Here is a 26,519-nt window from a genome sequence, read left to right on the forward strand (position 1 = left end):
CAATTGTTTATTTAGCTCATAACTATTTCCCATTAGAAAGAATAACTTATAATTAAATATGTACCAAGAACATAGAGGAGTTCATAGAAGGAGTTTGATAACCTTTATGGAAAACATGTATTGAGAACATGGAATTTAATCCCACAAATCACTCCACTAGTTTTACCGCTTGCTGGACCTTGTTGTGCCAACACTGATGCAGCTTTAATAGCAACTATATGAAGTATTACCTTCATGGCTACAAGTTTTTCAACATCAGTGCTCATGGGGCAGTTTTGTGGTCTTGTAAGTTGGCTTCCTACCCAGTCATGAACATTTCTTATGACAATTCAGATCCAGTAAATTCAAGCCAACCATTTACATTAAAAAGAATAAGGACATATTTATTTTGAAGTTGAACACAATGCACTGTTCACTTTCTGCATATAACAGTTGGGTCTTTGAACTGAAAGAAGTCCATTTCTGTTGGAGGATCTTTGTCCATTCTGTTTCCACTGATAACATTTGGGGAACGGTTCAAAGACTGACTAACTGAGGGGAAAGAAGTAGAAAAGTCATGAAAGATTTTTAACTTGTTTCATCATGGAGCATCAAGTTGTTTTTTATATAATGTCTTTAACCTGACAAAACATCCCAAGTCACATCCAAAGATTTGCATTGGCCATACTAAATTGCCCTGTAGTGTCGAGGGATGTGCAGGCTATGTGGATTAGCCATGGGAAATGCAAGGTTACATGGATAGGGTATGGAGGTGGCTTTGGTTGGGATGCTCTTCGGAGAGTCGGCATGGGCTTGATGGGTCGAATGGCCTGCTTCCACACAGGAATTCAATGATTCTGTGATTCTACTTCTCAGGAACAATTATGAAATAATTGTTTTAAACTGTCTTTAGATCATCAGATATTAAGGCAGTATCTAAAAGGTTCGTCATTGAGGAAGTTTTAAAGGTAATTTTATGCCTGCCATCATATAGTTGCACAAAATATTTTGTTTTATCTTGTATGCCTTGTAGTTTTACTCTTTTCTGCTTAGAAGTTCCAAATTCTATAATTCCTCCTATTAAAGCTGTTGAAATTGTTGATGTACCTTTGAAAGTAGTTTCCCAAAATTAAACTAGATTAAAACTGCATTCCTGCTGTGTTCCAAATATAACCCAGCAATAATTTGTACATGGTTTAAAAAAATCTTGAGTTCTGGAGAAGTGTCATATTGGACTTGAAACATCAAACTCTGTTTCTCTCTCCACAGGTGCTGCCAGACCTGCCGAGTTTCTCCAGCATTTGTTTTGATTTTATTTCAGATTTCCAGCATCTGCAGTATTTTGTTTTTATGTTTAAACAAAGGTTGCTTTGCATTGCAATCAGAAACCTTTAAAATACTATTTTTCCGGGTTTTTCATTATACCTTTTGGTGCTCCTAGATTGGAACAATACAGGTTAAAAAGAATTGAACTGTTCTGGTATTCGAGGCCCACTCTTTAACATGCATCATTTTCCATAATGATATTGCCTCTTCTAACACCAGCTGTCCTTTATAGCTGTTGTATGTTGAGTTATTGGCCGTTTTGTTCCCTCGACTCCTTATTAATCGTAGTTGAATTGAGCTGGCTGAATCTCATTTTGAGCAGGATCCCTACAGAGAGCTGGTAATAGTTTATCTCCTCAGTAGTGCCTGAATTCAAGAATGTGTCCTTACTCGCTTCAACTTCCCATGCCTGGAGTTTACTCAAAATTATTTTACTGTGCCTGAATTTATTCTGTTGTTGCTATCCAATACCTTGCTTATTTTGTCCAATGGAAGCTGAATCAACACATAATTCTGCTCTAGTTTGCTAGTGTAATAACACAGCTACAGAAAATACACTGCCACACCAGGGGGGTTCCAAAATTGATGGCAGAAATAGGAGCTTGACTTTATTTATTTTTCCCCAATGAGCTATAAAACAACTGGGTTGATGATTGCCTTGTCAGTAGTGCTGACGTATGCACAGTGCTGGACCAATTGCCTCCTGCATTTCACAAATCTTTGTATAGAAAGATAATTTACTGGCTCCTCTTTCACATTATGAAACAGGTTAAGTTTGAAAAAACCAGTTGAAGAATGTTTTCCAATTTTATTAGTCCCCTCACATCTGGTATGTTGGCACAGGTCACTTTTTTAAAAATGTGCCTCGCTAAATAGGTTTAACAGTGGTGCCAGCAAATTAGCTTGGTTGAAAATTTAGTAAGCATGCAGGGGTTTACATTGGGTTAGGTCCTTTAGTTTGTGCCAACTTTGTCATTGCTGCCTTTTTCTTCCCCTCATGAAATCTTTACACACAGGGACAGTGATTTTATCAGAAATAACAAATTGAAGTCGCGGAGATTAAAGGGGCAAGTAATATGATATTGACTAAGCAATTAAAAAAAAAACATATAATAGCTTCATTGCTGTAAAAAAGAAAGTTGACTTGCATATTTAATTTTGATAACCAACCTGTTCAGACATGTTGTGACACACCTCTGGAGCAGGTGGGACTTGAACCCAGGCCTCTGACCCAGACACTACCACTGCACCACAAGAGTGATGAGATATCACACCTTTGTTGAACTTATTGTCCTTCTCCGCAGGTAAGCATATGAGAGGTGAACAATTAAGGACAGTAGAAATTTTTACACTTTAAGTGGGCAGCACGGTGGCACAGTGGTTAACACTGCTGCCTCACAGCGCCAGAGACCCAGGTTCAACTCCCGACTCAGGCTGTGTGGAGTTTGCACATTCTCCCCATGTCTGCGTGGGTTTCCTCCGGGTGCTCCGGTTTTCTCCCACAGTCCAAAGATGTGCAGGTCAGGTGAATTGGCCATGCTAAATTGCCCGTAGTGTTAGGTAAAGAGGTAAATGTAGGGGAATGGGTGGGTTGCGCGTCGGTGTGGACTTGTTGGGCCGAAGGGCCTGTTTCCACACTGTAAGTAATCTAATCTAATCTAATCTAAAAAGTTATGCGGTCATCATAGTTTGCTGCTTTTCCGTTATTTGCTATATACAAATTAGTTGCTGCATTTGCCTAAGTGAAAGCAAATGAAAAAGGAATTTATTGTAAAGTGCTTTGCACCTCCTGAGGATCTGATGAGGTGTGATATAAAAGATCCTGCAGCAGTATTCGAAGAAAAGCATGAGAGCTCCCTCAGTGGCAAAGACAATTTTATCTGCCAGTCAATATTACTATATACCATGGACCAAGAGAATTAGCATGTAAGAGGCATGGAACACACTGCATGCACCTGTTCATGTGGGATGGGGGAGCAGATGAAATTGGTGCTTGGCAACTCATTACACACAGATGAGTTGCAGCTAGTGCTGCTTTTTAGATACATGTTAGTTGGCAAAAGGATGGAAGGGAAGGAATTTAATTTGTAATGGGAAATTATACTTGCATCACTGCAATACAGTCTCAAAGCAGAGGTTCGCTCCCACTGCCGATGAGTGGACTGCTTCAGAGGGAGGAATTTGCTGCACCGGCTGTAACTTGATTCCCTATTTCCCATTGCCCAGAGCCTCCACAAGTTTTTCTGATTCTGCAATGCAATTCAGTGCAGTTTTGATCAAGAGTCATATAAAACATAAAATGTTCTTTCTTTCGTTCTCCACAGATGCTGCCAGATCGACTGAGTTTCTCCAGCCCTTTCTGTTCTTTCTGTGATTGTGTTTTGGATACCCTAGTGCAGGCAGTGGACAGGAGGAAAATAATGTGGTTTCTACCTCCAGCTCAAGTTGTTGATATGAAACTCCTACCTCCCATCAGAATTACTCTACTCTCACACTGTTAAGAAGTTGGGCATGCTTCCTTCATCACCATCCACTCCACCAGTCCCTTATTAGTGCCACCAGTCCCTTATTAGTGCCGTATAGCCAATTAGACCAGTGTGTCCAAGTCTACGTTAAGATGTTGCTGTCCACAGCTGGGCCTTTGAAGCCCAGAGCTGCTCGAGGTCATCAAGAGTCATCTGAGGTGTCCTCAGGAAGCTCAGTAGATTTCCACCTCATAAGGTATATGCACTGGAAAAATACTTTGTTGGATAGGTATACATGCCAACCTGACAAGCTCTGAGAACTTGCTCGAGTGATTCTATTACCTCAGTTCAATATTAGTCACAAGAGTAGTTCACTTTAAAAGTATTATGATTTTTGTTCTGGTTTTGATGTTGGTGTATTCTTTGTCACAAAGTGAGGATAAAATCCATGAAGCTGAACACAAAAATGGTGATAGTAAAGACAATGATCACTAATTATTTGGTGCATTGAAGATGGGAGGCATATTTCAAAGGAAGTGCTTTGGCTTGGATTTAGCTATTGTTAGCTATTGGCTGCTGGAATGGTGGTTTTTTTTAATTCATTAATGCAATGTGGTCTTCTCTCTATGGACCAGCATTTATTGTCCATTCCTAATCACCCAGAGGTCGGTTAAGAAAGAAACAAATTGCTGTGACGTTAACACTACACTACCATCTCCCTATGAGTTGTACCGATAGGTCAAGGTTATTGCTGCTCTTCCTCCATTTTGTGCTGACGTTTGTCCTCCTATATTTCTTGCTGACCAGCTTTATGCTAACACTTGTTCCTTCAGTATCCCAAAGTAGAAAGAAACATAGAAACAAAAATAAGAGCAAGGGTAGGGCATTTGGCCCTTCAAGCCTCTTCCATCAATCGTTATGACCACGGCTCATCGTCCAACTCATTACCTTGTTCCTGCTTTTCCCCAATATCTGTTGATGCCTCAAGCCGCAAGAGCTTTATCCAGCTCCTTCTTGAAATCATAGTGTTTAGGCCTCAATTGTTTTCGACTGGTAGCGAATTCCATAGGAACCCAAATCTCTGGGTGAAGAGATTTCTCCTCATTTCAGTCCTAAACGGATTACCACATATTCCCTGACTGTAACTTTGGTTCTGGATATTAGGACTGTAGTGCAATCTCCTCACAAAGATGGGAGCATGGCTTGAGCATGCTGACAGTCTGTGTAAAATTTCTGGTGGCGACATGACTTTCACTGCCTTTGTAGCAGTGCCTAGGTCACATGAGTTTCTGTGACCATGACTTAAGGGTTAATCTTTTGTCACTCCAGCATGACCTGACAGCCTGCTGGAAGTAAGTATGGCACAAGGTGAGTGAATGGCAACTGCTGACCGAAAACGGGGCATAGACCTGTAAAATGTGCTACTTGTGACTTGTAACAAGCCAAACCATTATGGGAGTAGAGAAGCGTTTTCTTCAGTGAAGTGCTGAAGGGAATAAAAATGTAGAAGCAGTCCATGGCATCTTGAACAGAGGGAAAGCTTGCAATGCAGGCAGAGCTCGCTCATGCTGCTCTGCTCTGAGAATTAGAAAGCTGATGTCGGGTGTTTTTCCTGGCAAAGGAGAGCTCCATGCTGCTCTAGGTACAGCGCTGCTCAGCAAACTTACAGATGTTGCTGATGTCATCTGTTGCAGCTTGGACGGAATCTATCCTGCAAATGCGTAGAGCCATGGTGACCTTTCTCAGCCACACACAATGCTGCCCTTACCCAGATATGACTGTAGCCTGTGACATAATTCAGTGATGGCCTTCTTGATGAAGTAGAGGAAGGCAGCTGAGATATTCCTCCTTGGTAAAGTCAGCAAAAGGCCTTTCAGATGAAGGGTTTTTGCTCGAAATGTCGACTCTCCTCGGATGCTGTCTGACCTGTTGTGCTTTTCCAGCACCATGCTCTCGACAAAGATCAGCTAAAACTGCTCCTTGGAGACTTCCTATGTAGTGGCCTTCAGCTGTTTTTGCTTTATTTGTCTTCCATCCCTGAAGGCAATACCAATAGTCAGAATGAGCTTGTTTCCACTGGAATTTAGAAAAGCAAGGGATGACTTGATTGAAGTATATAAATCCTGACATTCTTGACAAGGTGGATGTGGAAAGGATGTTTCCTCTTCTGAATGAGTCCAAAATCAAGGGTATTGTTTCACAGTTAGGAGTTGCCTTTTTAGGATAGAGTTGAGTGGGAGTCAAAGGTGGGAGGGAAGGTGAGAATGTGAAATTGAAAATGCAAACTGATCAGCCAGCATCTTATTGAATAGTAGTGTAGGCAAAGAGGGGCCAAATGGCTTACATCTGCTCTTAATTCGTTGTAGAACAATCAACTAAGCCCAAAAATATCCAGACGTTAAATAGCAGCCTAAAGGGACAAACCAGCAAATGTTGATATCATTTGATAGTTAAAACAAGAAATGAGAACGTTATTTTCTTTATTCATTCTTGGGTAATGACATCATTGGCAAGACCATCAGTTATTGCCCATCCCTGCAACTTCTGGGTCAAAATACTGGTTGGGTTACAAGTTCCCATGCATCTTCAATTGCCTCCTGAGATGCTGAATGGAGGAATTACATGCTGATTAGGTTGAATTGATATGTTCCATGGTCAATGACCCTTGACCACACCATCCCTTATCGTCCACTTGTAGAGTATGTGGTAACATTGTCCATGTGGTATGTGAATTCAATTGAGCACTATCCACTGTCTTCAATGAAGGTCTAAGCCAGAGACCTCTGCTATTGGGTCAGTGATAAGCAACCAGTCTGTCTGGATGTAGATGATCCATTAAAGCAGCACCAAGTGGGATCCTTGTGTGAATCATGAGTCAGATGTTGTGATGGCCCAGTTCACAAAAGAATCCTACAACCAGCTTAGGACACCTTTTGGAATATTGTATGAATCTTTTTAGTGGTTTCACTAAACAACCTGCACATCTAAACTGAAGCCTGATTCCACCTGATAGCACATACTCAGCACTGACCACATTGAATCCTTACATACCTGTTTCTGCCTGTAAAATAAGAGCAGCATGATTGAATTTCTAGGACACCATCTTGTCATTTATCTCAGTTTTTCTGTTCAGGAAGTTGCTATGTGCAAATTAGGTGTTTTATTTCTTGACCCCACAGCAGTCACTGCATTTCAAAAGTATTTCATGGCTGTCAGGCTCTTTGGGACACCCCTAGATCATGAAAGATGTGAATTATACTCAGGTTCTGTCTTTTTGTTTTGTCTACCCCAAATTGAAATTGACTTTGATCCAAAGACCTGATGTATTTGGCAACCCAAACTAGGAGATAAAGGGAATTTAATCTGTTGCAGTTTCTACTGTTCTGCACAGCAGGGTCTTGTTCCCATAGTAACCTGCAAATGTCTTCCCTCAGACCCACTAATGTACAGCTTCTCCTGGTTTGCCTATTTCACAGTTGCCTGATTGAACCATGCTAAATGTATGTTGTTGTAAATGCACCAATTTCTCTCAGTGTGGTTTTGGTGAGGATGGGGCATTGCATTTTGAAGCTCATAGATAATTTAAAGGACTATAATCAGTTGTCTCTATTATAACTATTTGGTCTGAAATCTTGCTAGCTGGTTGTATTAAACCTGAGAATACAGAGGAACCTCGATTATCCGAAGGACGCAGGCGGGGAGTATTTCATTCGGTTAATTGAATTCTGGGTAATTGAATGCTGGATAACATAGTTTAGGCAAGCATCGGGACCTTGCGATCTTGCTGGATAATCCCACATTCGGACAATCAAATGCCGGATAAACAGGGTTTCTCTGTAATATACCAATATGGATCAAAAAGGCCAGTACAGATTATTGTAGCAACTTCATGAAACAACCACAATAGAAATGCTTTACTGTACGTGCAGTAAATATGTTTGCTAGCACACTAAGCACATGACAATGAAGCTTGGTCTAGTCTTCACCCAATGTTGCTATGTTTGCAATTCCAGCTGAGGTTACTGGCATAGGAACCCTATTCAATACTAACCTTGAGGCACAGGTCAATTGCAGTACCCAGACCATGTCTTACCCCAGTACAGATTGGTGATCCAATCAAAAACAGAAATGGCTGGGAAAACTCAGAACAGTTCTGAAGAAAGGTCACTGAACCCGAAACATGAACTCTCCTTTCTCTCCACAGATGCTGCCTGGTATGCTGAAGTTTCCCAGCAATTTCTGCTTTCCAACATTTACAGTTCTTTGGATTTTTTTGTTGAGTGATCAAATGTGTGCGCTGTCTTGGCCTTTGTGACTCACTTGTCTCAACTCATTGAGCCACTGGGAATGCTACACATTCGATCAAATTTTAACCACAATTAGTTTTATGTTACTAAATGAATAACATTCTGAAAATGGTAAGAGGCTTTGAACTATTGTGCTTTGATAGTTTCAGCTGTACAGTAATTAGAAAAGCTGCCAGTAATTGTTTTAGTTAGAGTTATAGAGATGTACAGCACAGAAACAGACCTTTCGGTCCAACTTGTCCGTGCTGACCAGGTGTCCTAAATTAATCTAGTCCCAGTTGCCAGCACTTGGCCCATATCCCTCTAAATTCTTCCTATTCATATACCCATCCAGCTGCCTTTTAAATGTTGTAATTGTACCTACCTCCACCACTTTCTCTAACAGCTCATTCCATACACGCACCACCTTTGCGTGAAAAAGTTGCCCCTTAGGTTCCTTTTACATCTTTCCTCTCTTAACTTAAACCTATGACCTCTAGTCTGGGTTCCCCCACCACAGGGAAAGACCTTGTCTATTTACCCGATCCATACCCCTCATGATTTTATGAAACTCTATAAGGTCACTCCTCAGCCTCTGATGCCCCAAGGAAAATAGCCCCAGCCTATTCAGCCTCTCCCTATAGCTCAAACCCTCCAACCCTGGCAACATCTTTGTAAGTCTTTTTTGAACCCTTTCCAGTTTCACAGCATTCTTTCTCTGGGAGGGAGCCCAGAATTGCACACAATATTCCAAATGTGGCCTAACCAATGTCCTGTACAGCCACATCATGACCTCCCAACTCCTGTACTCAATACTCTGACCAATAAAGGAAAGTATACTAAACACCTTCTTCACTATCCTATCTACCTGAGACTCCACTTTCAAGGACTATGAACCAAGGTCTCCAAGACCTGTTTGTTCAGCAGCACTCCCCAGGACCTTACCATCAAGTGTATAAGTCCTGCCCTGATTTGCCTTTCCAAAATGCAGCTCCTCACATTTATTTATCAATTAAACTCCATCTGCCATTCCTTGGACCATTGGCCATCTGATCAGTACTCCATCTGCATTCTGAAGTAACCTTCTTTGCTATGTAATACACCTCCAATTTTGGTGTCATCTGCAAACTTACTAACTATACCTCCTATGTTTACTTCCAAATCATTTATATAAATGACGAAAAGCAGTGGACCCAGCACTGATCCTTGTGGCACACCACTAGTCACATGCCTCCTGTCTCAAAAGTAACCTTCCACCACCACCCTCTGCCTTCTATCTTTGAGCTTGTTCTATATCAAATAGTGCAATATTCAACAAAATGGATGGCCATTTCAGTGATTCTGCTTTGGTTTTTCTTCATACATAGATTTTGCCTTAATTACTGTGGAATTTGTTATCATGGGCAAAAGTCGTTCATTTGAATTAAGTTTTAAAAGGTTTTTTGTGCTTTCTGAAATTTAATGCTGACATTTGCTTCTGCATACTTGCAGGAGATACGGTTGAACTCCACGGTCCAGAGGGAACAGGAAAGACAGAAATGCTGTATCACCTGGTGGCATCCTGCATCCTCCCAGAATCAACAGGTGGTCTCCAGGTTGAGGTTCTTTTTATCGACACAGATTATCATTTTGACATGCTTCGTCTGGTTACCATTCTGGAACATCGCTTAGTGCAGAGCACAGAGGAATCAGTTAAACAGTGCCTGGGTCGCCTGTTTCTTGTCCACTGCTGCAGTAGTTCCCAACTGCTGCTCCTGCTGCACTCGCTGGAAAACCTGGTTTGCAGCCATCCTGCCCTTTGCCTGCTTATCATAGACAGCATGTCGGCCTTTTATTGGATTGATAGACTCAATGGTGGGGAGAGTGTTAGCCAGCAGGAAGCCAACCTCAGGCACTGCATTGAATGTCTGGAGAAGCTGTTGACCGAATACCGACTGGTATTACTTGCAACCACCCAAGCCCTGATGCGTGGGTCAGGGTGTGGAACTTCTAGGCCAGATGAAGCTGCTGCTATAGCTTGGCAACCATTCCACGCTGCGGTTACAGAATATAAACCATATCTCTGCAAATCCTGGCAAAAGCTGGTCAAGCAAAGATTTATTTTCTCAAAGAACAACACACGGGACAATAAGCAAGAATTTGCTGTTGTGTCTCTTCAGCCAAGAGGCAATATTGTGTCCAGGTGCTCTTTTATTATTACAGATGGCGGGGTTCAGTTTCTTTAACCCTTAAGCATTCATTCCTTAATGAGGACCACTGGAGACACTTGTGATCCCGCAACTGAGAAAATGCCATTTTATTTTAAAACTGTTAATTGTTGTAGTTAACTGAAACCTATTCATCATTTTTCCTGGTGAGCTTCAACAAGGCTAGGTGGAGGTTTAACCCTCTTAATGTGAATGTAATGGAAGGTTTCTGTTGTTTTCAATGGGAATTCTCCAGCAGATTTTGGCCTAAACTGTCGGGAAAAAGGCTTATCCCAACATTTCCTTGAAAGCTCTTTTTGAACATGTATGTTCTTTGCTGTGGGTAGGCAAGTCCTTAATATACTCTGCTCTGAAGCAAAATGCCAGAAATACTTGAGTATTTTTTGTGATGGTGATCCAGTTGGTCATACTAAATTGGATTTTAAACAAGCTAATTGGAAAAATGAATAGTTTTCACTTTCCATATGTATTTATAATCTTCTTAAAGCATTTCATATGAATTACTTAAAATGTATTAGGTCACATTGATGTTTAATACAACCCATCCTTTTCATTGTTGAACCCAGTTTGTTGAACCCAACTGTCTTAGAGCAGAAGGAGCTCTGAGAAATCGTCATGTCCTTGCCAGTTTTTTATCAGAGTTAATTCATCCCACTTTCCTGCCTTTTTTCCAGTAGTCTTTGATGTTCTGTAAAAGGTCAAATTGCTAAAATTTTATGGACCTCATGAAGATTTTTCATAGAGGTCCCTGTGGGTGAGAGCTGAGACCCTTGCCTTTTCCTGATACATCTTCCCCTACACCCTTGTGGCTTCTTCTACCCTTTCCTTCCAATTGCTCACTGTCGCAGAATGCCCAAATTGACTATTTTTGTTCTGACAAAATGTAGTTTAGGCCGAGTGAAGATTTTATTATATGATATTTCTGCTGTAGAATTGCAGCCTATTGTAAAATTTTAGCCGTAAAAGTCTTATTGATTTTGCCGAGTTCATATGCTTATGTTCAGTTGAATGACTAAAGCCTGCAAGCTGGTAGAAGCTTGCATAATACTGGATAACCACCATCACTTCATTGGCTTATCTTACCTAATAAATGCATATTCCTAACTTTCAAGGTACAGGCTATATTCAACGTAGATTCTTTATCAACTTTTTAAAAGTAAAGTGAATTACAATGTGCTGCAAGAGTGGCTGCTGAAAATCAGGGAGCTCTTAGTGATATCTGCACTAACAAAGAATTAACTCATGTCTCTGGGAAGTTCTTAATATGCAGGACTTTACAGGTGAAATATATTTCCTCAAAGAAGCATGCCGATCTCCTCTGTTGACAGTTCCCCAAAACAAAGGATGACTTTCTTTCACCCCAGTGGTGTGGGTCCTTAGATGGTTAAACAGCCATCTCTCATCTCTGTGAGTAGCAGCGACTTCTAACTTCAAACCATTTGTGTATATAATAGAACGACTAAAATCAAAACAAAGCATTCTAGATGTTGGGGATCTAGAACAGAAAGTGTTGGGAAAATACAGGGCATTGTGCATCCTTACCAATTATTCTACGTGCACTTTCTACCCCCTGCCCCCGTGTCTCTCTCTTTCTCTCTCTCTCACTCACTCACTCACTCACTCTCTCTCTCTCTCACTCACTCACTCACTCACTCACTCACTCACTCACTCACTCACTCACTCACACACACACACACACACACACACACACACACACACACACACACACACATAATAAACATATATCTTTTCCTCTGGTTTGAATTTACAGACAGCCTCTCATATGCCTACTATTAAAATTACAACACAAACACAGTTTTAAAACATTCCCACCATAATGTACATTTTGTTACAGGCAACACAAGAATTGAAGAGCAAAGGAAAATTTATCCCATCACATCAACCCATCCGTGACAGGCTCGAGCACAAAATCTACACGAACATTTTGAATTTAATGCCAAGGGAACACTTCACTGTCAGAGATATAGTCTTTAGAATGAGTTTTTAACCCAAGATCCCAATCTTCCTTTGAAGTGGATGTAAAGAACTCATGACATCATTCAGAAAAGAGCTGACGAGTTCTCCTGATGCTCCAGACAATCCTGACCTCCTAACCAAACTCAGCCTTCTATTTATAAAACGAGCAACAACTAGCAAACAAAGAACAGTGGACACTAGAGATCTGAAGATATGCCTGTTCCTGCTACTTCAACTCTATTTTTACTCACCTTGTACAATCCTATACCACTTACATCTGCAAATCCTGTGACACTTTACAGCAGTTTCAGAATTTCCAGTTCATGGATTCCAGCCATCTCATCTTTACCATTAACATGCAATCTCTTTACATGTCCATCTCCCATCAGGATGGTGTCAGAACTCTCCAGTTCTTCCTGGACAGAAGGCTTGAATTGTCCTCATCCACCACCACCCTCCTCTGCCTGGCTGACCTCGTCCTCACTTTGAATGATTTTTCCTTTGATTCCTATCATTTTCTTCAGGGCAAAGGTGTGGCCCTGGATACCTGCATGGGTCACAGCTTTGCCTACCTCTTTGTGGGGGACATGGAACATTCCATGTTCCAATTCTACTCGGGGTCCCCACCCACAGCTTTCTCCAGTACATCAATAATATCATTTGTGCTGCTTCCTCTCTTTTTCAGAATTGGAAAAATCAATTTCAATTCCAGTTTCTACCGCACTCTCTCTTTCACCTGGTCCATCTCAAACTCCTTCCTTCCCTTCCCTGATATCTCCGTTTCCATTTCTGAGCGTAGGCTGGCCACTGATATCCACTACAAACCCAACAACTCCCATAGTTATCTTGATTATACATCCTCACACCCTGCTTCCTATAAGGGCTCCATCCTATTATCCTAGTTTCTCCATCTCTCTTACATCTGTTCTGATGATGCCATCTTCCATGGGGGGGCCTCAGAAATGTCCACCATTTTCCTCAACTGAGGATTCCCCGCTACTGTGGTCAACGTGTCCCTCATTAGTGTTCGATTCATCACCCACATGTATGCCTCTCCTTCCCTTCCTTCCCTTAAAAGATATTTGGATAAGTACATGAATAGGAAAGGTTTGGAGGGATATGGGCTAATCGTGGACAAGTGGGACAAGTTAAGTTTGGGAATGTAGTCCTCTGGTCCTTACTTAATACCCCACTAGCCTCTGCATCCAAAGAGTTGTTAGCTGCCATTTCCATCACCTCAAATGGAATGCTATGGCCAGATACATATTTTCCTCCCCTCCCTTGTCAACATCCTATAAGGACCATTCTCTCAGGAATACCTTGGTACACTCCTCCTCCATTCCCAACATCTCACACTCCCACAGCACTTGCCCATGCAATTGCAGAAGGTGTAACACCTACCCATTTACCTCTTCCCTCCTCACCACGCAAGACCCCAGACATATCGTCCAGGCCGTAGAGTCATAGAGATATATAGCACGGAATTAGAGCTTTTGATCCAACTTGTCCATGCCGACCAGATATCCTGGATAAATCTTGTCCCATTTGCCAGCATTTGACATTTGTTCACATACCTGTCCAGATGCCTTTTAAATGTAATTGTACCAGACTCGACCACTTCCTCTGGCAGCTCATTCCATACACCACTGTCTCTGTGAAAACGTTGCCACTTAGGTCTCTTTTAAATCTTTCCCCTCTTAGCTTAAACTTATGCCCTCTAGTTTTGAATGCCCCCACCCCAGGAAAATACCTTGGCTATCTACCCTATCCATGCCCATCATGATTTTATAAACCTCTATAAGGTCACTCTGCCAGGAAAAAATGCCTCAGTCTATTCAGCTTCTCCCTGTAGTTCAAATCCTCCAATCTGGCAATATCCTTGTAAATCTTTTCCGAATTCTTTCAGGTTTCACAAAATCCTTCCTATAGCAGGGAGATCAGACTTGCATGCAGAAATCCAAAAGTTGCCTAACCAATGTCCTGTACAGCCATAACATGACCTCCCAACTCATATACTCAATACTCTGACCAATAAAGGAAAGCATACCAAACATTTTCTTAACTATCCTATCTACCTGTGATTCCACTTTCAAGGAGCTATGAACCTGCATTCCAAGGTCTCTTTGTTCAGTAACACTCTACAGGCAACCTTACCAATAAGTGTATAAGTCCTGCCTTGATTTGCCTTTCCAAAATGCAGCACCTCATATTTATCTAATTAGACTCTAGCTGCCACTTCTCGGCCCATTCGACTATCTGATCAAGATCCTGTTGTATTCTGAGGTAACCTTCTTCACTGCCAACTACACCTCCAATTTTGGTGTCATCTGCAGTCTTACTAACCATACTTCCTATGTTCACATCCAAATCATTTATATAAATGACAAAAAGCAGTGAACCCAGCACCGATCCTTGTGGCACACTGCTGGTTACCAGCCTCCAGTCTGAAAAGCAACCCTGTACCACCCCCCTCTGTCTTCTACCTTTGAGCCAGTTCTGTAACCACATGGCTAGTTCTCCCTGTCTTCCATGTGATCTAACCTTGCTAACCAGTCTACCTAATGGTGAAGAAATGATTTACCTGCACTTCACTCAATCTAGTCTACTGTATTCGCTGTTCATAATGTGGTCTGTCCTCCACATTGAGACAAAATGCAGACGGTGACTGCTTTGCGAGTTGCCTGCCACTTCAGCATACCACCGTGTTCCCTGGCCAAGCTTTCTGTTGCAGGGCTGCTGCTGTGTTCCAGCAAGTCTCAGCTCAAGATCAAAGAACAACATTGCATTTTCCACATGGGGACATTACAGCCAATAGGACATAACATTGAGTTCAAGAACTTTCGAGCCTGATCCTATTTTTTCATGTTTTAAACCCACCCCATATCCTGCCCTGTTATGACATGGGTTGCTTTGAGCACAGTCACCCATTTCCACATATCCCTCAGCCCATTTTCACATTCATGGGTTGCATTCAGCACATCTAACTTATTTTTTTCTCTTTGAGCTCTTATTACCACTTATTCAATTGTTAATATGTCCTGCTACCCATAATCTCCCTGTTTATCTACCCCTTTCATATATCTCTCTCTTCTTTTCTGGACGCCATTTCCACCTATCCACTCACCTTTGTCTCTCTACCACCCCATTCACACACTACAGCTTCAGCATAAATACCACTTTTTCCTAGCTACTAACAGTTCTGATGAAAAGTTAAAAACTGAAAGAACTGTGAATGCTATAAATCAAAAACAAAAACAGAAATTGCTGGATAAGCTAAGCAGGTAAAGCAGCATCTGTGGTCAGAGGTAACATTTCAGGTCATATGACCCTTAGAACTGATGAAGAGTTATCAGACTCAAACCTTTAACTCTGCTTTCTTCCTACAGATGCTGCCAGACATGCTCAGTTTCCCTAGATATTTCTGTTTTTGTTTCAGGGTTATATTAGCCTTTTTAATTGGAGTTTTTGATTCCCAAATGGTTATATCTCATATTCAGCTGTTATTACCACTTGAGGCTTCATGCACTCGTTTTCAAAGGCCTAAGGCACTCCTGTAGCACAGAATGATAAAGGTGCACCACACTCAGAGTATCGTGACTTCAATGCTCTGTTTGATGGCTGACTAAAGTTTCACCTCATTTTAATAATTCAGCGCAGAACTGTTCAGATAAAAACTGATGCCTTTTAACAGTATGATTCAGCCCCAAATGATGAGATGGACAGAATTGGGAACCCAGGGATAGAAGGCTTTGCTATTCCCAGTGTTAAATTGTACAGCTTTCAGCTCATTATCAGGTCGCAGCCACATTTATAAACATTTTAGCCATAATTTAACGACCATGGTTTCTACTTTACAGCTGGACAAGCGCATCAGGGATACTTTACTAACAAAGATGTGGAACAAAGAGTTGGGAAGTTATTGCTAGGACTCTGTAAACCCCCAGCTAAGCTACATCTAAATCTCTACATTTCCAGAAGGATGTGATGGCAGAGACAGAGAGCATACTGAGAATTCCAAAAATGTTACCAGGTTGGTGAATTTTAGTCCAGTAGAAAGATTCGATAATCTGAGTTTGTCGTCTTCAGAATAGTGGAGGCTCTGGGAAGGTGTCCAAAATTATGACCATTCTATATCGAGTTGATAGGAAGAGACTGTTTATCTTGGAGGGAGGTTAAAAACCTGGGGCCATAGACTTTAAAATAATTGGCAGGAGTAGAAGAGTTGGAAAGTGTGATTAAGTCTGATGATTGTTTCTCGGCTGCCACATAGACACAAGGGCCAAAAAGCCTCCTCTGTGCCGCAGATCTTCTATTAAACAGTGATTATATTTGAAATGGGCTGGAAAAAGCTTGGGGACAGCCTGAGGTTGTGACGGGTGCTAGATAAATGCAAGTTTTTTTTTCCTTTTATATTGCTTTCCAGAAATGAATACTCTAGGGAAGGCTGACACAATTCATTTGTGACCTTGGACTTAATCAATTATAGGTTGCTCCATAAAACTCAGGTTTCTACTTGCCTTTCTTTTTAATTGGAGCTTTTGATTCCCCAATGGTTATACTGTATATTCAATTCTGTTATTGCCACTTGTGTCTTCGAACACTCATTTTGAAAGCCCTAAGGCACTCCTGTAGCACAGAACAATAAAAGTACATAATTTTCTAAATCCCTTGATTTCAATGCTCTGCTTGATGATTGACTGAAATCTGATTTTATTTTGATAGCACTGCTCAGAAACATTCGGATAAAATGCTGAGGATGTGGACAGTCTGATTCAGCCTGAATCAGTTAATGACGAGTGAGTGGTTTAGAATAGCAAACTCTCAGAGTTCAAAGATAAAGGCTTTGATCTCCCCAATAAAAGGAAATTTCAATTCATCCAAAACATCAGAATTAGGAGCAGGAGTAGGCAATTCAGCTCTCAAGTTTGCTCTGCCATTAAAATGATCATGGCTGATCTCATTTTGGCCGCAACTTCACTTCCTGTCTGTTCGCTATAACATTTCACCTGTTACTAAATAAAAATCTGTCTATCTCCTCTTCAAATTTATTTAATGTCCCGCTGTCTACTGCACTCTGGGGTAGTGAATTCCACAGATACACAATTCTTAGACAAGTAATTTCTCTTCATCTCTGTTTTAAATCTGCCACCCCTTATCCTAATACTATGACCTTGCACTTGTGGAGGAATCTGGGTGAAAGCATTCGCTGTATATCTACCTTAACAATCTCCTTTCGTATCTCATATGCCTCAATTAGATCTCCTCTCATCCTTCTAAACTCTAGTGAGTGGAGGCCTAAACTACTTAATCTGTCCTCATAAGACGAGCCTTTCAGCTCTGGATTTAGAATGGTGAACCTTCTCTGAATTGCTTCTTAGACTTCTGAGATGTGTTGGACAAAAACTGTGACAACAGAGAAAGTGGAAGGATCATGACACATGGGGTGAGGAAGGTGATATCTTGTTTTTGAATAATGTCACTGAGATGGAGGATTGAAATGAGAAATGGAAGAGGGTCGAGGATAGATCCTTTGGGGACTCCAAGGTTACAGTTCAACGATGTGCAAAAAGAGTGCACAAGATTCTCTGGCTACAACTGAACAGATAACAAAGAAACCAAGGTCTTATCTATTTTTCTTGATAACACAAGAGAGGTGTTGAAGGAAGTGATACTGTGATCAACCACATCAACAACTGCCAACAAGAATATCCAAATCCCTCCCAAATGTCTGCTTTGTTGCTTTGCAACCAGAACATGAAGCTTAAAAACAACCCAGCTGGTTTACATTTGAGCATGTGAAATCATTTACCCTGCAGGTCACATTCAGTTGTTAACACAAATTCCTGTCCTAACAGTGTGTGGGATAACACTTCGTAACAATACAAGTATGTGGTCAAATGAATGAAGAGCAGGAGGAGGAAACTCAGCCCTTCAATCCTGCTTTACCACTCAATAAGGCCATGACTGATCTAATGATTCCACATTCCCATTTTCCTTTGATAACCTTTCACTATCTTACTTATTAAAAAAAAAGTACCTCTGTCTTAAAACTATTCAAACACTCTGCTTCTACCACCTTTTGAGGACTCGATTTCCATGACCTTCCATGAGAAAGAAAATCTCCTTATCTCTGCTTTAAATGGGTGACCCTTATTTTTAAACAGTGAGTCCTAATTCTGAATGATGCCACAAAAGTTAAAAAAATCCTACATATAACTTGTCAAGACCACTCAGAATCTTACATGTTTCAATAAGTTGTCTCTTACCTTTCTAAACTCCAGCAGATACAAGTCTAACCTGTCCGATTTTTCCTAATAAGACAATCTGCCCCATTCTAGGTATTTGTCTGATAATCTTTCTGTGTGAGACTTCCAATATATATCTATTCTTCCTTAAATAAGGAGAATTATACTGTGCACAATACTCCAAACGTGTCCTCACCAGTGTCCTTTATAACTAAAGTATAACCTCCCTACTTTTGTTTCAATCCCCCTCACAATAAATGATGACATTTCATTAGCTTTCCTAATTACTTGTTCTATCTCATAACCACCCTATGCATTACCACACACACATATCCCTGCATTTCAGACTTTTGCAATTTCTAATCGTTTTCACAACATGATTATTTTATATTATTTTGCCAAAATAGAGAATTTCACATTTTTCCCACATTAAATTTCATTTGCCATATTTTTGTCCACTCACTGAACCTGTCTCTATACCTTTATAGCATCCTGTATCGTCTTGTCAAATTACTTTAGTACTTCTTTTTGTCATCAGCAAATTTAGTAATTGTACCTCCAGTTCCTTCATTCGCATCATTTCTATAAATTGTTAAAAACAAATTGAGGCCCCAGTGGCAAACAACTCATTACATCTTGGCAACTTGAAAAAGCCCCATTTATGCCTACTCTCTGGTTCCTACATGATAGCCAATCTTTTATACATTCCAATATGTTACGTCCTATGCCATCAGTATTTTAGAGTGACCTTTTATGTGGTACCTCATCAAATTACTTCTGAATATCTAAGTATAGTACATCCACCATTTCTACTTTATCTACAGAATCTGTTACTTTCTGAAACAATTACAATAAATTGTTAAAGATAATTTCCTTTTCGCAAAACAATATTAATCTTCCTGATTACCTTGGACTTTTCTAAGTGCCCTACCATAACTTTAATAATAGCTTCTAACATCATAGAAGCTGAGACAAATGTTAAGCTAACTGGCCTGTAGCTTCCTGCCTTATGTCTCCCCTTTTGAATAAAGAATTTACAATACATTGGCTGTTTTCCCATCTAAATCAATGTATCTGAACCTAGGGAATTGTGGAAAGTAGGAACCAATGCATCAACAATCTCATGAACCACTTCTCTAAAGACCCTAAGATAAATTCCATTAGGACCTTGCTACTTTGCAGTCCAAAGCTGCAACAATTTGTTCAGTACCAATTCTCTGGTGATTGTGAAATTTTCGTGTATTCCTCCCTACTTTCTTTTTCCTGATTTCCAGCTATTTCATTGATGTTACTTATATCATCTATAGTGAAAACCAATACAAAATATCTGTTCAATTCATCTGTCATCTCCTTACTTTCCCTATGAATTTCCCAGACTCACTTTCTATCACATCATCACTCACTTTAACTTGTTTAAAGTATCTGTTAAAAACTCTTTCTATATTTACAGCCAACTTATTCACATACTCAAATCATTTTCCCTCCTTATTAATCTTTAAAAGATAATGAAGGAAGGCTGTGTGCCGAACCTGAGAGAATGGGTGAGATTCTTTGCATCAGTGTTCACTGAGGAGAGGAACATGATGAATCTTGAGATTAGAGATAGAAGTTTGATTAGTCTGGATCACGTTGGCATAAGTAGGGAAGATGTGTTGGGTAGGCCAGAGGTTATTAAGGTGAACAAATCCCCAGGACCGGATGGGATCTATCCCAGGTTACTGAGGGAGGTGAAAGAGGAAATAGCTGGGGCCCTGACAGATATCTTTGTGGCATCCTTAAATACAGGTGAGGTGCCGGAGGACTGGAAGGTTGCTCATGTCCCCCTGTACAAGAAGGGTAGTAGGATATTCCGGATAACTACAGACCAGTGAGCCTGACATCGGTGTGGGGAAGTTGTTAGAGAAGGTACTGAGAGATAGGATCTATTTATATTTGGAAAGGAATGAGCTTATCAGTGATGGGCAACATGGTTTTGTGCAGGGGAGATCATGCCTTACCAACTTGATAGAGTTCTTCGAGGAAGTGACCAAGTTGTTAGATGAAGGAAGGGCTGTTGATATTATATACATGGACTTTAGTAAGGCATTTGATAAGGTTCCCCATGGTAGACTAATGGAGAAGGTGAAGTCACATGGTGTGCAGGGTGTTCTAGCTAGGTGGATAAAGACTTGGTTGAGCAACAGGAGACAGAGAGTAGTAGTTGAAGGGAGTTTCTCGAAATGGAGAATGGTGACCAGCGGTGTTCCACAGGGGTCAGGTTTGGGGCCACTATTGTTTGTAATATACATAAATGATCTGGAAGAGGGCACTGTTGGTATGATCAGCAAGTTTGCAGATGACACAAAGATTGGTGGAGTGGCAGAAAGCATAAAGGACTGTCAGAGAATTCGGGAGGATATACATAAACTGGAGAGTTGGTTGGAAAAGTGGCAGATGGCTTTCAATCCAGAAAAATGTGAGGTGATGCGTTTAGGCAAGACTAATTCTAGGGCGAATTATACAATGAATGGAAGAGCCTTGGGAAAAGTTGATGGGCAGAGAGATCTGGGAGTGCAGGTCCATTGTACCCTGAAGGTTGCTGCACAGATGAATAGAGTGGTCAAGAAGGCATATAGTATGCTTGCCTTCATCGGACAGGGTATTGAATAAGTCATTGGCAAGTCATGTTAAAACTGTATAAGTCATTGGTTTGGCCACATTTAGAATACTGCGTACAGTTCTGGTCGCCACATTACCAAAAGGATGTGGACGCTTTGGAGAGGGTGCAGAGAAGGTTAACGAGGATGTTGCCTGGTATGGAAGGTGCTAGCTATGAAGAAAGGTTGAGTAGGTTAGGTTTATTTTCACCAGAAAAAAGGAGATTGAGGGGGGACCTGATTGAGGTTTCCAATATAGGGTATATAAGGGTATAGACAGGGTGGATAGAGACAAGCTTTTTCCCAGGGTGAAGGATTCAATAACGAGAGGTCATGCTTTCAAAGTGAGAGGTGGAAAATTTAAGGGGGATACACACGGCAAGTACTTTACACAGAGGGTGGTGAGCATTTGGAACGCATTGCCAGCAGAGGTGGCAGAGGCAGGCACGGTAGATTCATTTAAGATGCGTCTGGACAGATGCATGAGTAGGTGGGGAGCAGAGGGATACAGATGCTTAGGAATTGACCGACAGGTTTAGACAGTACGTTTGGATCGGCTCAGGCTTGGAGGGCCGAGGGGGCTGTTCCTGGGCTGTAAATTTTCTTTGTTCTTTTAATTATTTCTTGCCTTTTAAAAATGTTTTGTCCAATTTTCTGACCAGCCACCTATCCTTGCATAAATACATGTTCTTACTTTTAGTTTGATACAATATTTAACATTTCTAGTTAACTGTCCTTTCCTTGGAAGTGTCCTTTCTCATTGGAATGTATCTGTTCTGTGAATTTTGAAATAACCCCTTAAATATTTGCCACTGTATTTCTTCTGACCTATCACTTAACCTAATTTGACAACTCACTTTAGCCAACTCTACTTTCATGCCCACTTAATTGCCCTTATTTAAGTTTAAAATACTGTTCCTAGACCCAGTCTTCTCTCCTTCAGACTGAATGTAATATTCAATCATATTATGATCACTGCTACCTTGAGGTGCCTTCACTATGATCTTATTAATTAATCCTATCAATTCCACGACATCAGGTTTGGTGCTTTACTCTCTGGTTAGCTCTAGAATGTGCTGGTCTAAGAAAATAATCTGAAAATATTTTATAAAGTTTCAGAAACAAAAACAAATTACTGGAAAAGTTCAGCAGGTTTGGCACCATCTGTGGAGAGAAATCAGAGTTAATGTTTTGGGTCAAGTGACTTTCCTCAGAACTGATCAGTTCTTATAAACTTTTCATTTTAGCAACGTATAGCCATCTGAATTTTCCATTCTATGTAAATTAAAATCCCCTGATAATTGTCATCCTTTCTGACAAGCTCCCATTATTTGTTCCTTTACAGTTATCCTGCCCTGTGATAAACGACTCCCACAAATGACTTCTTGCCTGTATCATTTCTCATCTCAAAATGAACTGTTTCTACATTCAGAGGAAGGTCATTGGATTTGAAATGCTATCTCTGCTTTCTCGCCACAGATGCTGCCAGACCTGCTGAGTTTCTCCAGTACTTTCTATTTTTGTATGTTCCAGATCTCCGTCATCCTCAGTTCTTTGTTTCATTGTAATGTTTCTACAGGCTGGTTTCCTGAACTTAGGTTATCTATTGTTACTATGCTGACGTCATCACTAATTAGCAGAGCCAATCCTTTCCCATTTTCTACCTTCATGTACTTCCTAGATGTCATGTACCCTTTAAAATGTAGGTCCCATTGTACGTCAGCCAACAATTAGAAAGAAGGCAGTGTAACAGAGTTACCAGAAATCCATGAGTCTACTGTCAAAGCAAAAGAATCGATTTTTACGTTAAATCAATAATTGTTTAGGTAAGATACTTTACTCAGCCTTTATTCTGTACTTCTTGCATGGAGCCAACAATCCGATATTTAGTCACCAAGCTAGCTACAACAGGTGCATGCCATACTCAATGCAAACAATTGTACCCATTGTCTCATAAAGAACCTTTAAAATGATGAAAATAAATCTCAAATGGCAATCATGTTAACAGCATAAATTTTACTCATCCTACCTGTTGTTTAATCTCCTTGCATTTGTTTTTACTCTGACATGATATTTTCTGGCCATTAGATAGACCTGTTATATTCTTTTCCACAAATCAACCTTTGAGCTGTCCAAAATAGTACCTTATGGTGTTGTACCTTCTTTGAACAACTTCGGCAGAAGGCATCTTCTCCCAGCCAAAGCCCAGCGACAAGGTGGCTTCCAATGGCCTGGCATAGTGGTACAGGCCTAGGTCTTGGCGAGACAGTCTCCTGATCTGGTGGTCTCCTGGTGTGGCGGTCCTCTTCAGGAGGGACGGTCTCAATGTGGAGGTCTTGTCCTGTCATGGAGGTCTTCAGCTGCTTTCAGGTATTCCAGCAGACCGCTGTAAAGGTCTACTCCCAGTGTGGAGGTCTCATCCTTGCTCCTGAGGCGGCTTCCGACGGTCCATTGTGGAGGTCTAGTCCTGGTCTGGTGGGGCAGTCTCATCGCAGAGTGGCATTGTAGTCTGAGCCCTGCATGGTGGTTTCAGCCTGGTTTGCTGGGAGCAACGGATCCAAGAAATAACATTTGTGGAAGTGCAGGTAAAACTTTAATGGAGTTGAACCCAGGAGTAGTTAATTGAACTGTGATGGATGACTTTTATTTTTTTTCTTATTTCTGACTTCTGTCATTAATTTAAATGCCAGGGTGTGGAGACTTATAAAACCTTTCACTGTATGTTTTTTGTAAAAGTATATGTGACAATAAATTGCCATTCTAAATAAGAATTTGAATAAAAGAAAGTCAAAATTTAGGTTCCTCGACATATGCCTTGCATTGTCGACATTGCCTTTGTTGAAGGTTTTACTTAAAATCTTCTCTCTCCCAAAAGACACAGAATTTGAACTTTGCCAACTACTTGTTCAATGTGTCCCTCCACCTTCAAAGATTTATGCATCTGAACTCCCTGATCTCTGTTTCTGTAGAACCATGCCATTAAGTCTGTATTGCTTCTCCCTTTTCCTTCTGCCAAAATGCATCACTCAACACCTCTGTGTATTAAATTCTATCCATGACCTGTCTGCCCTTTCTCTGATCTATCTTTGTTCTGTTGCAGTTGATTTGAATACTGTCTGCCTTCTCTAAGTTTAGCAACATTGGTAAATTTTGAAATCTTACCTTACATTCCAAAATCCAAGTCATTTATATACATCCAGAATGCCCTGACTCTTGAGGACGCGGAGTGGAATTCTCCAGTTTCAAAACAGATTAAATTGCTGTTTACCACCTATTTCTGTTTTCTGTTTGACTCCCTTCGCGACTCCCTTGTCAGGTCCACGCCTCCCAACAACCCACCCTCCCCTCATGGCACCTTCCCCTGCCACTGCAGGAATTGCAAAACCTGCGCTCACACCTCGCCCCTCACATCCGTCCAAGGGCCCCAAAGGAGCCTTCCACATCCATTAAAGTTTTACCTGCGCTTTCACAAATGTCATTTATTGTATCCGTTGCTCCCAATGCAGTCTCCTCTACATTGGGGAGACAGGACGTCTACTCGCAGAGCACTTCAGACACCCATACCAACCAACCCCACCACCCTATGGCCGAACACTTAACTCCCCTTCCCACTCCGCCACAGACATGCAGGTCCTGGGCCTCCTCCATCAACACTCCCTAAGCACCTGACACCTGGAGGAAGAACGCCTCATCTTCCACCTTGGGACCCTCCAACCCCCATGGCATCAATGTGGATTTCACCACTTTCCTAATTTCTCCTCTCCCACCTTATCCAGTTCCAACCTTACAACTCGGCACCGCTTACCTGTCCATCTTCCTTCCTGACTATCTGCTCCACACTTCTCTCTGACTATCATCATTACCCCCACCTCCACCTACCTATTGCACTGTCAGCTACCTTCTCCCCCAGCCCCACACCCCTCCCATTTATCTCTCCACCTCTGAGGCTTCAAGCCTCATTCCTTATGAAGGGCTTTTGCCAGAAGTGTCAATTCTCCTGTTCCTCGAATTCTGCCTGACCTGCTGTGCTTTTCCAGCATCACACTCTGGACTCTAATCTCCAGCATCTGCAGTTCTCACTTTTGCCCTGTGTTTATTTGTGCTCTGACACTAGGGGGAGCACTTCCTGAATATGTGCAGATACATTATCAGGGTTAGGTTGTAAAAACAAAGGAAACATCTAAGAGCATTTCTGCTTTACAGTTGTTGCTTTATGCATTCTTTTTGTAAGCTGATGTGCTAGAACAATCACTTATTGGAAAATAATTGTGATTATCAGAATCTTGCATCAGGCTCTTGTATTGCGAAAGTAGATATATTTTTCCTAGCAACCATTTAACTTCAGCCAGCCTTGAATACCAAAACTGAATGCTCTTAAACTGTACTTATTGGTAAAACTCAAATTGAAAAAATTGTGAATAAAATATTTTAGAAAAAAAGTTATCCAATGTAGGACTCAAACCTTGAGGTGGATCACATTATCTATTATTTGTGGGGAATTCCTGTACGAAGCCATCCAACTTGTTCAATTGATCAGCTTATTCTAATAAAGCAAGCGAAAAATATTCTTTCATGGTTGAAGTTGCTGTGTTAAACTGGCCCTTTTGAAATTTTAAAGTGACCTCTCTGGAGTAATAAAGTGGCCTGTGAGCAAAACAGCATAAATACCCCCACCACCTTGGTGGGAATCTGTGCACCTGCCAGTGTCCACAAGGTGATCAAAGTAAACATGTGTAACTGTTCAAAAACCTTTCCAGTCAGCAGCAGAACTTCCATTGTTTCTGTCTACAAGCCAGTTTTTGATTAAATAAAAAAGCTATAGATACTGGAATCCAAGATAGACAAGCAGGAGACTGGGAGAACACAGCAAGCCAGGCAACATCAGGAGGTGGAAAAGTCGACGTTTCGGGTGCAACAGTTCAGGACAATCCAAGCTTACACTGTCCCTTGCAATCCATCAGTCTCATGTTAGTTATTATTCCAGCCTTGTTAAAATCTGTATAGGCAACATTGATTGTGTACCCTTCATCAGCTTTCACTTGCATGAATAAATTCTATTAGATTCAGTCAAACCCAATCTGCATTCAATGTCCAAATGCAATAAGATCTAAACAATATCCAGTCTTGGGCTAAAAATTGGCAAGTAACATTTCCCTCCCCTCCCCTATCAGCATTCCGTAAAGACCACTCCCTCCGTGACTCCCTCGTCAGATCCACACCCCCCACCAACCCAACCTCCACTCCCGGCACCTTCCCCTGCAACCGCAGGAGGTGCAAGACTTGCGCCCACACCTCCCCCCTCACCTCCCTCCAAGGCCCCAAAGGAAACTTCCATATCCGCCACAGATTCACCTGGACCTCCACACATATCATCTATTGCATCCTCTGCACCCGATGT

General features: G+C 41.2%; 1 protein-coding gene across 1 annotated transcript in view; it reads left to right on the forward strand.

The window, feature by feature from the left end:
- The window catches only part of xrcc2 (X-ray repair complementing 2), a 46,787-nt gene extending 21,183 nt beyond the window's left edge, over positions 1-25,604 (forward strand). Inside the window, exon 3 of the mRNA XM_043690736.2 lies at positions 9,548-25,604. Coding sequence (XP_043546671.1) covers positions 9,548-10,281 — 734 coding nt within the window. The 3' untranslated portion in view covers positions 10,282-25,604. The remainder of the gene's footprint in view (positions 1-9,547) is intronic.
- The last annotated feature ends 915 nt before the right edge of the window (positions 25,605-26,519 follow it).

The sequence above is a fragment of the Chiloscyllium plagiosum genome, unplaced genomic scaffold, assembly GCF_037043375.1.
Source record: "Chiloscyllium plagiosum isolate Xiang-an unplaced genomic scaffold, Cpla_swu_hap1 HiC_scaffold_5, whole genome shotgun sequence".
Classification (NCBI taxonomy): Eukaryota; Metazoa; Chordata; class Chondrichthyes; order Orectolobiformes; family Hemiscylliidae; genus Chiloscyllium; species Chiloscyllium plagiosum.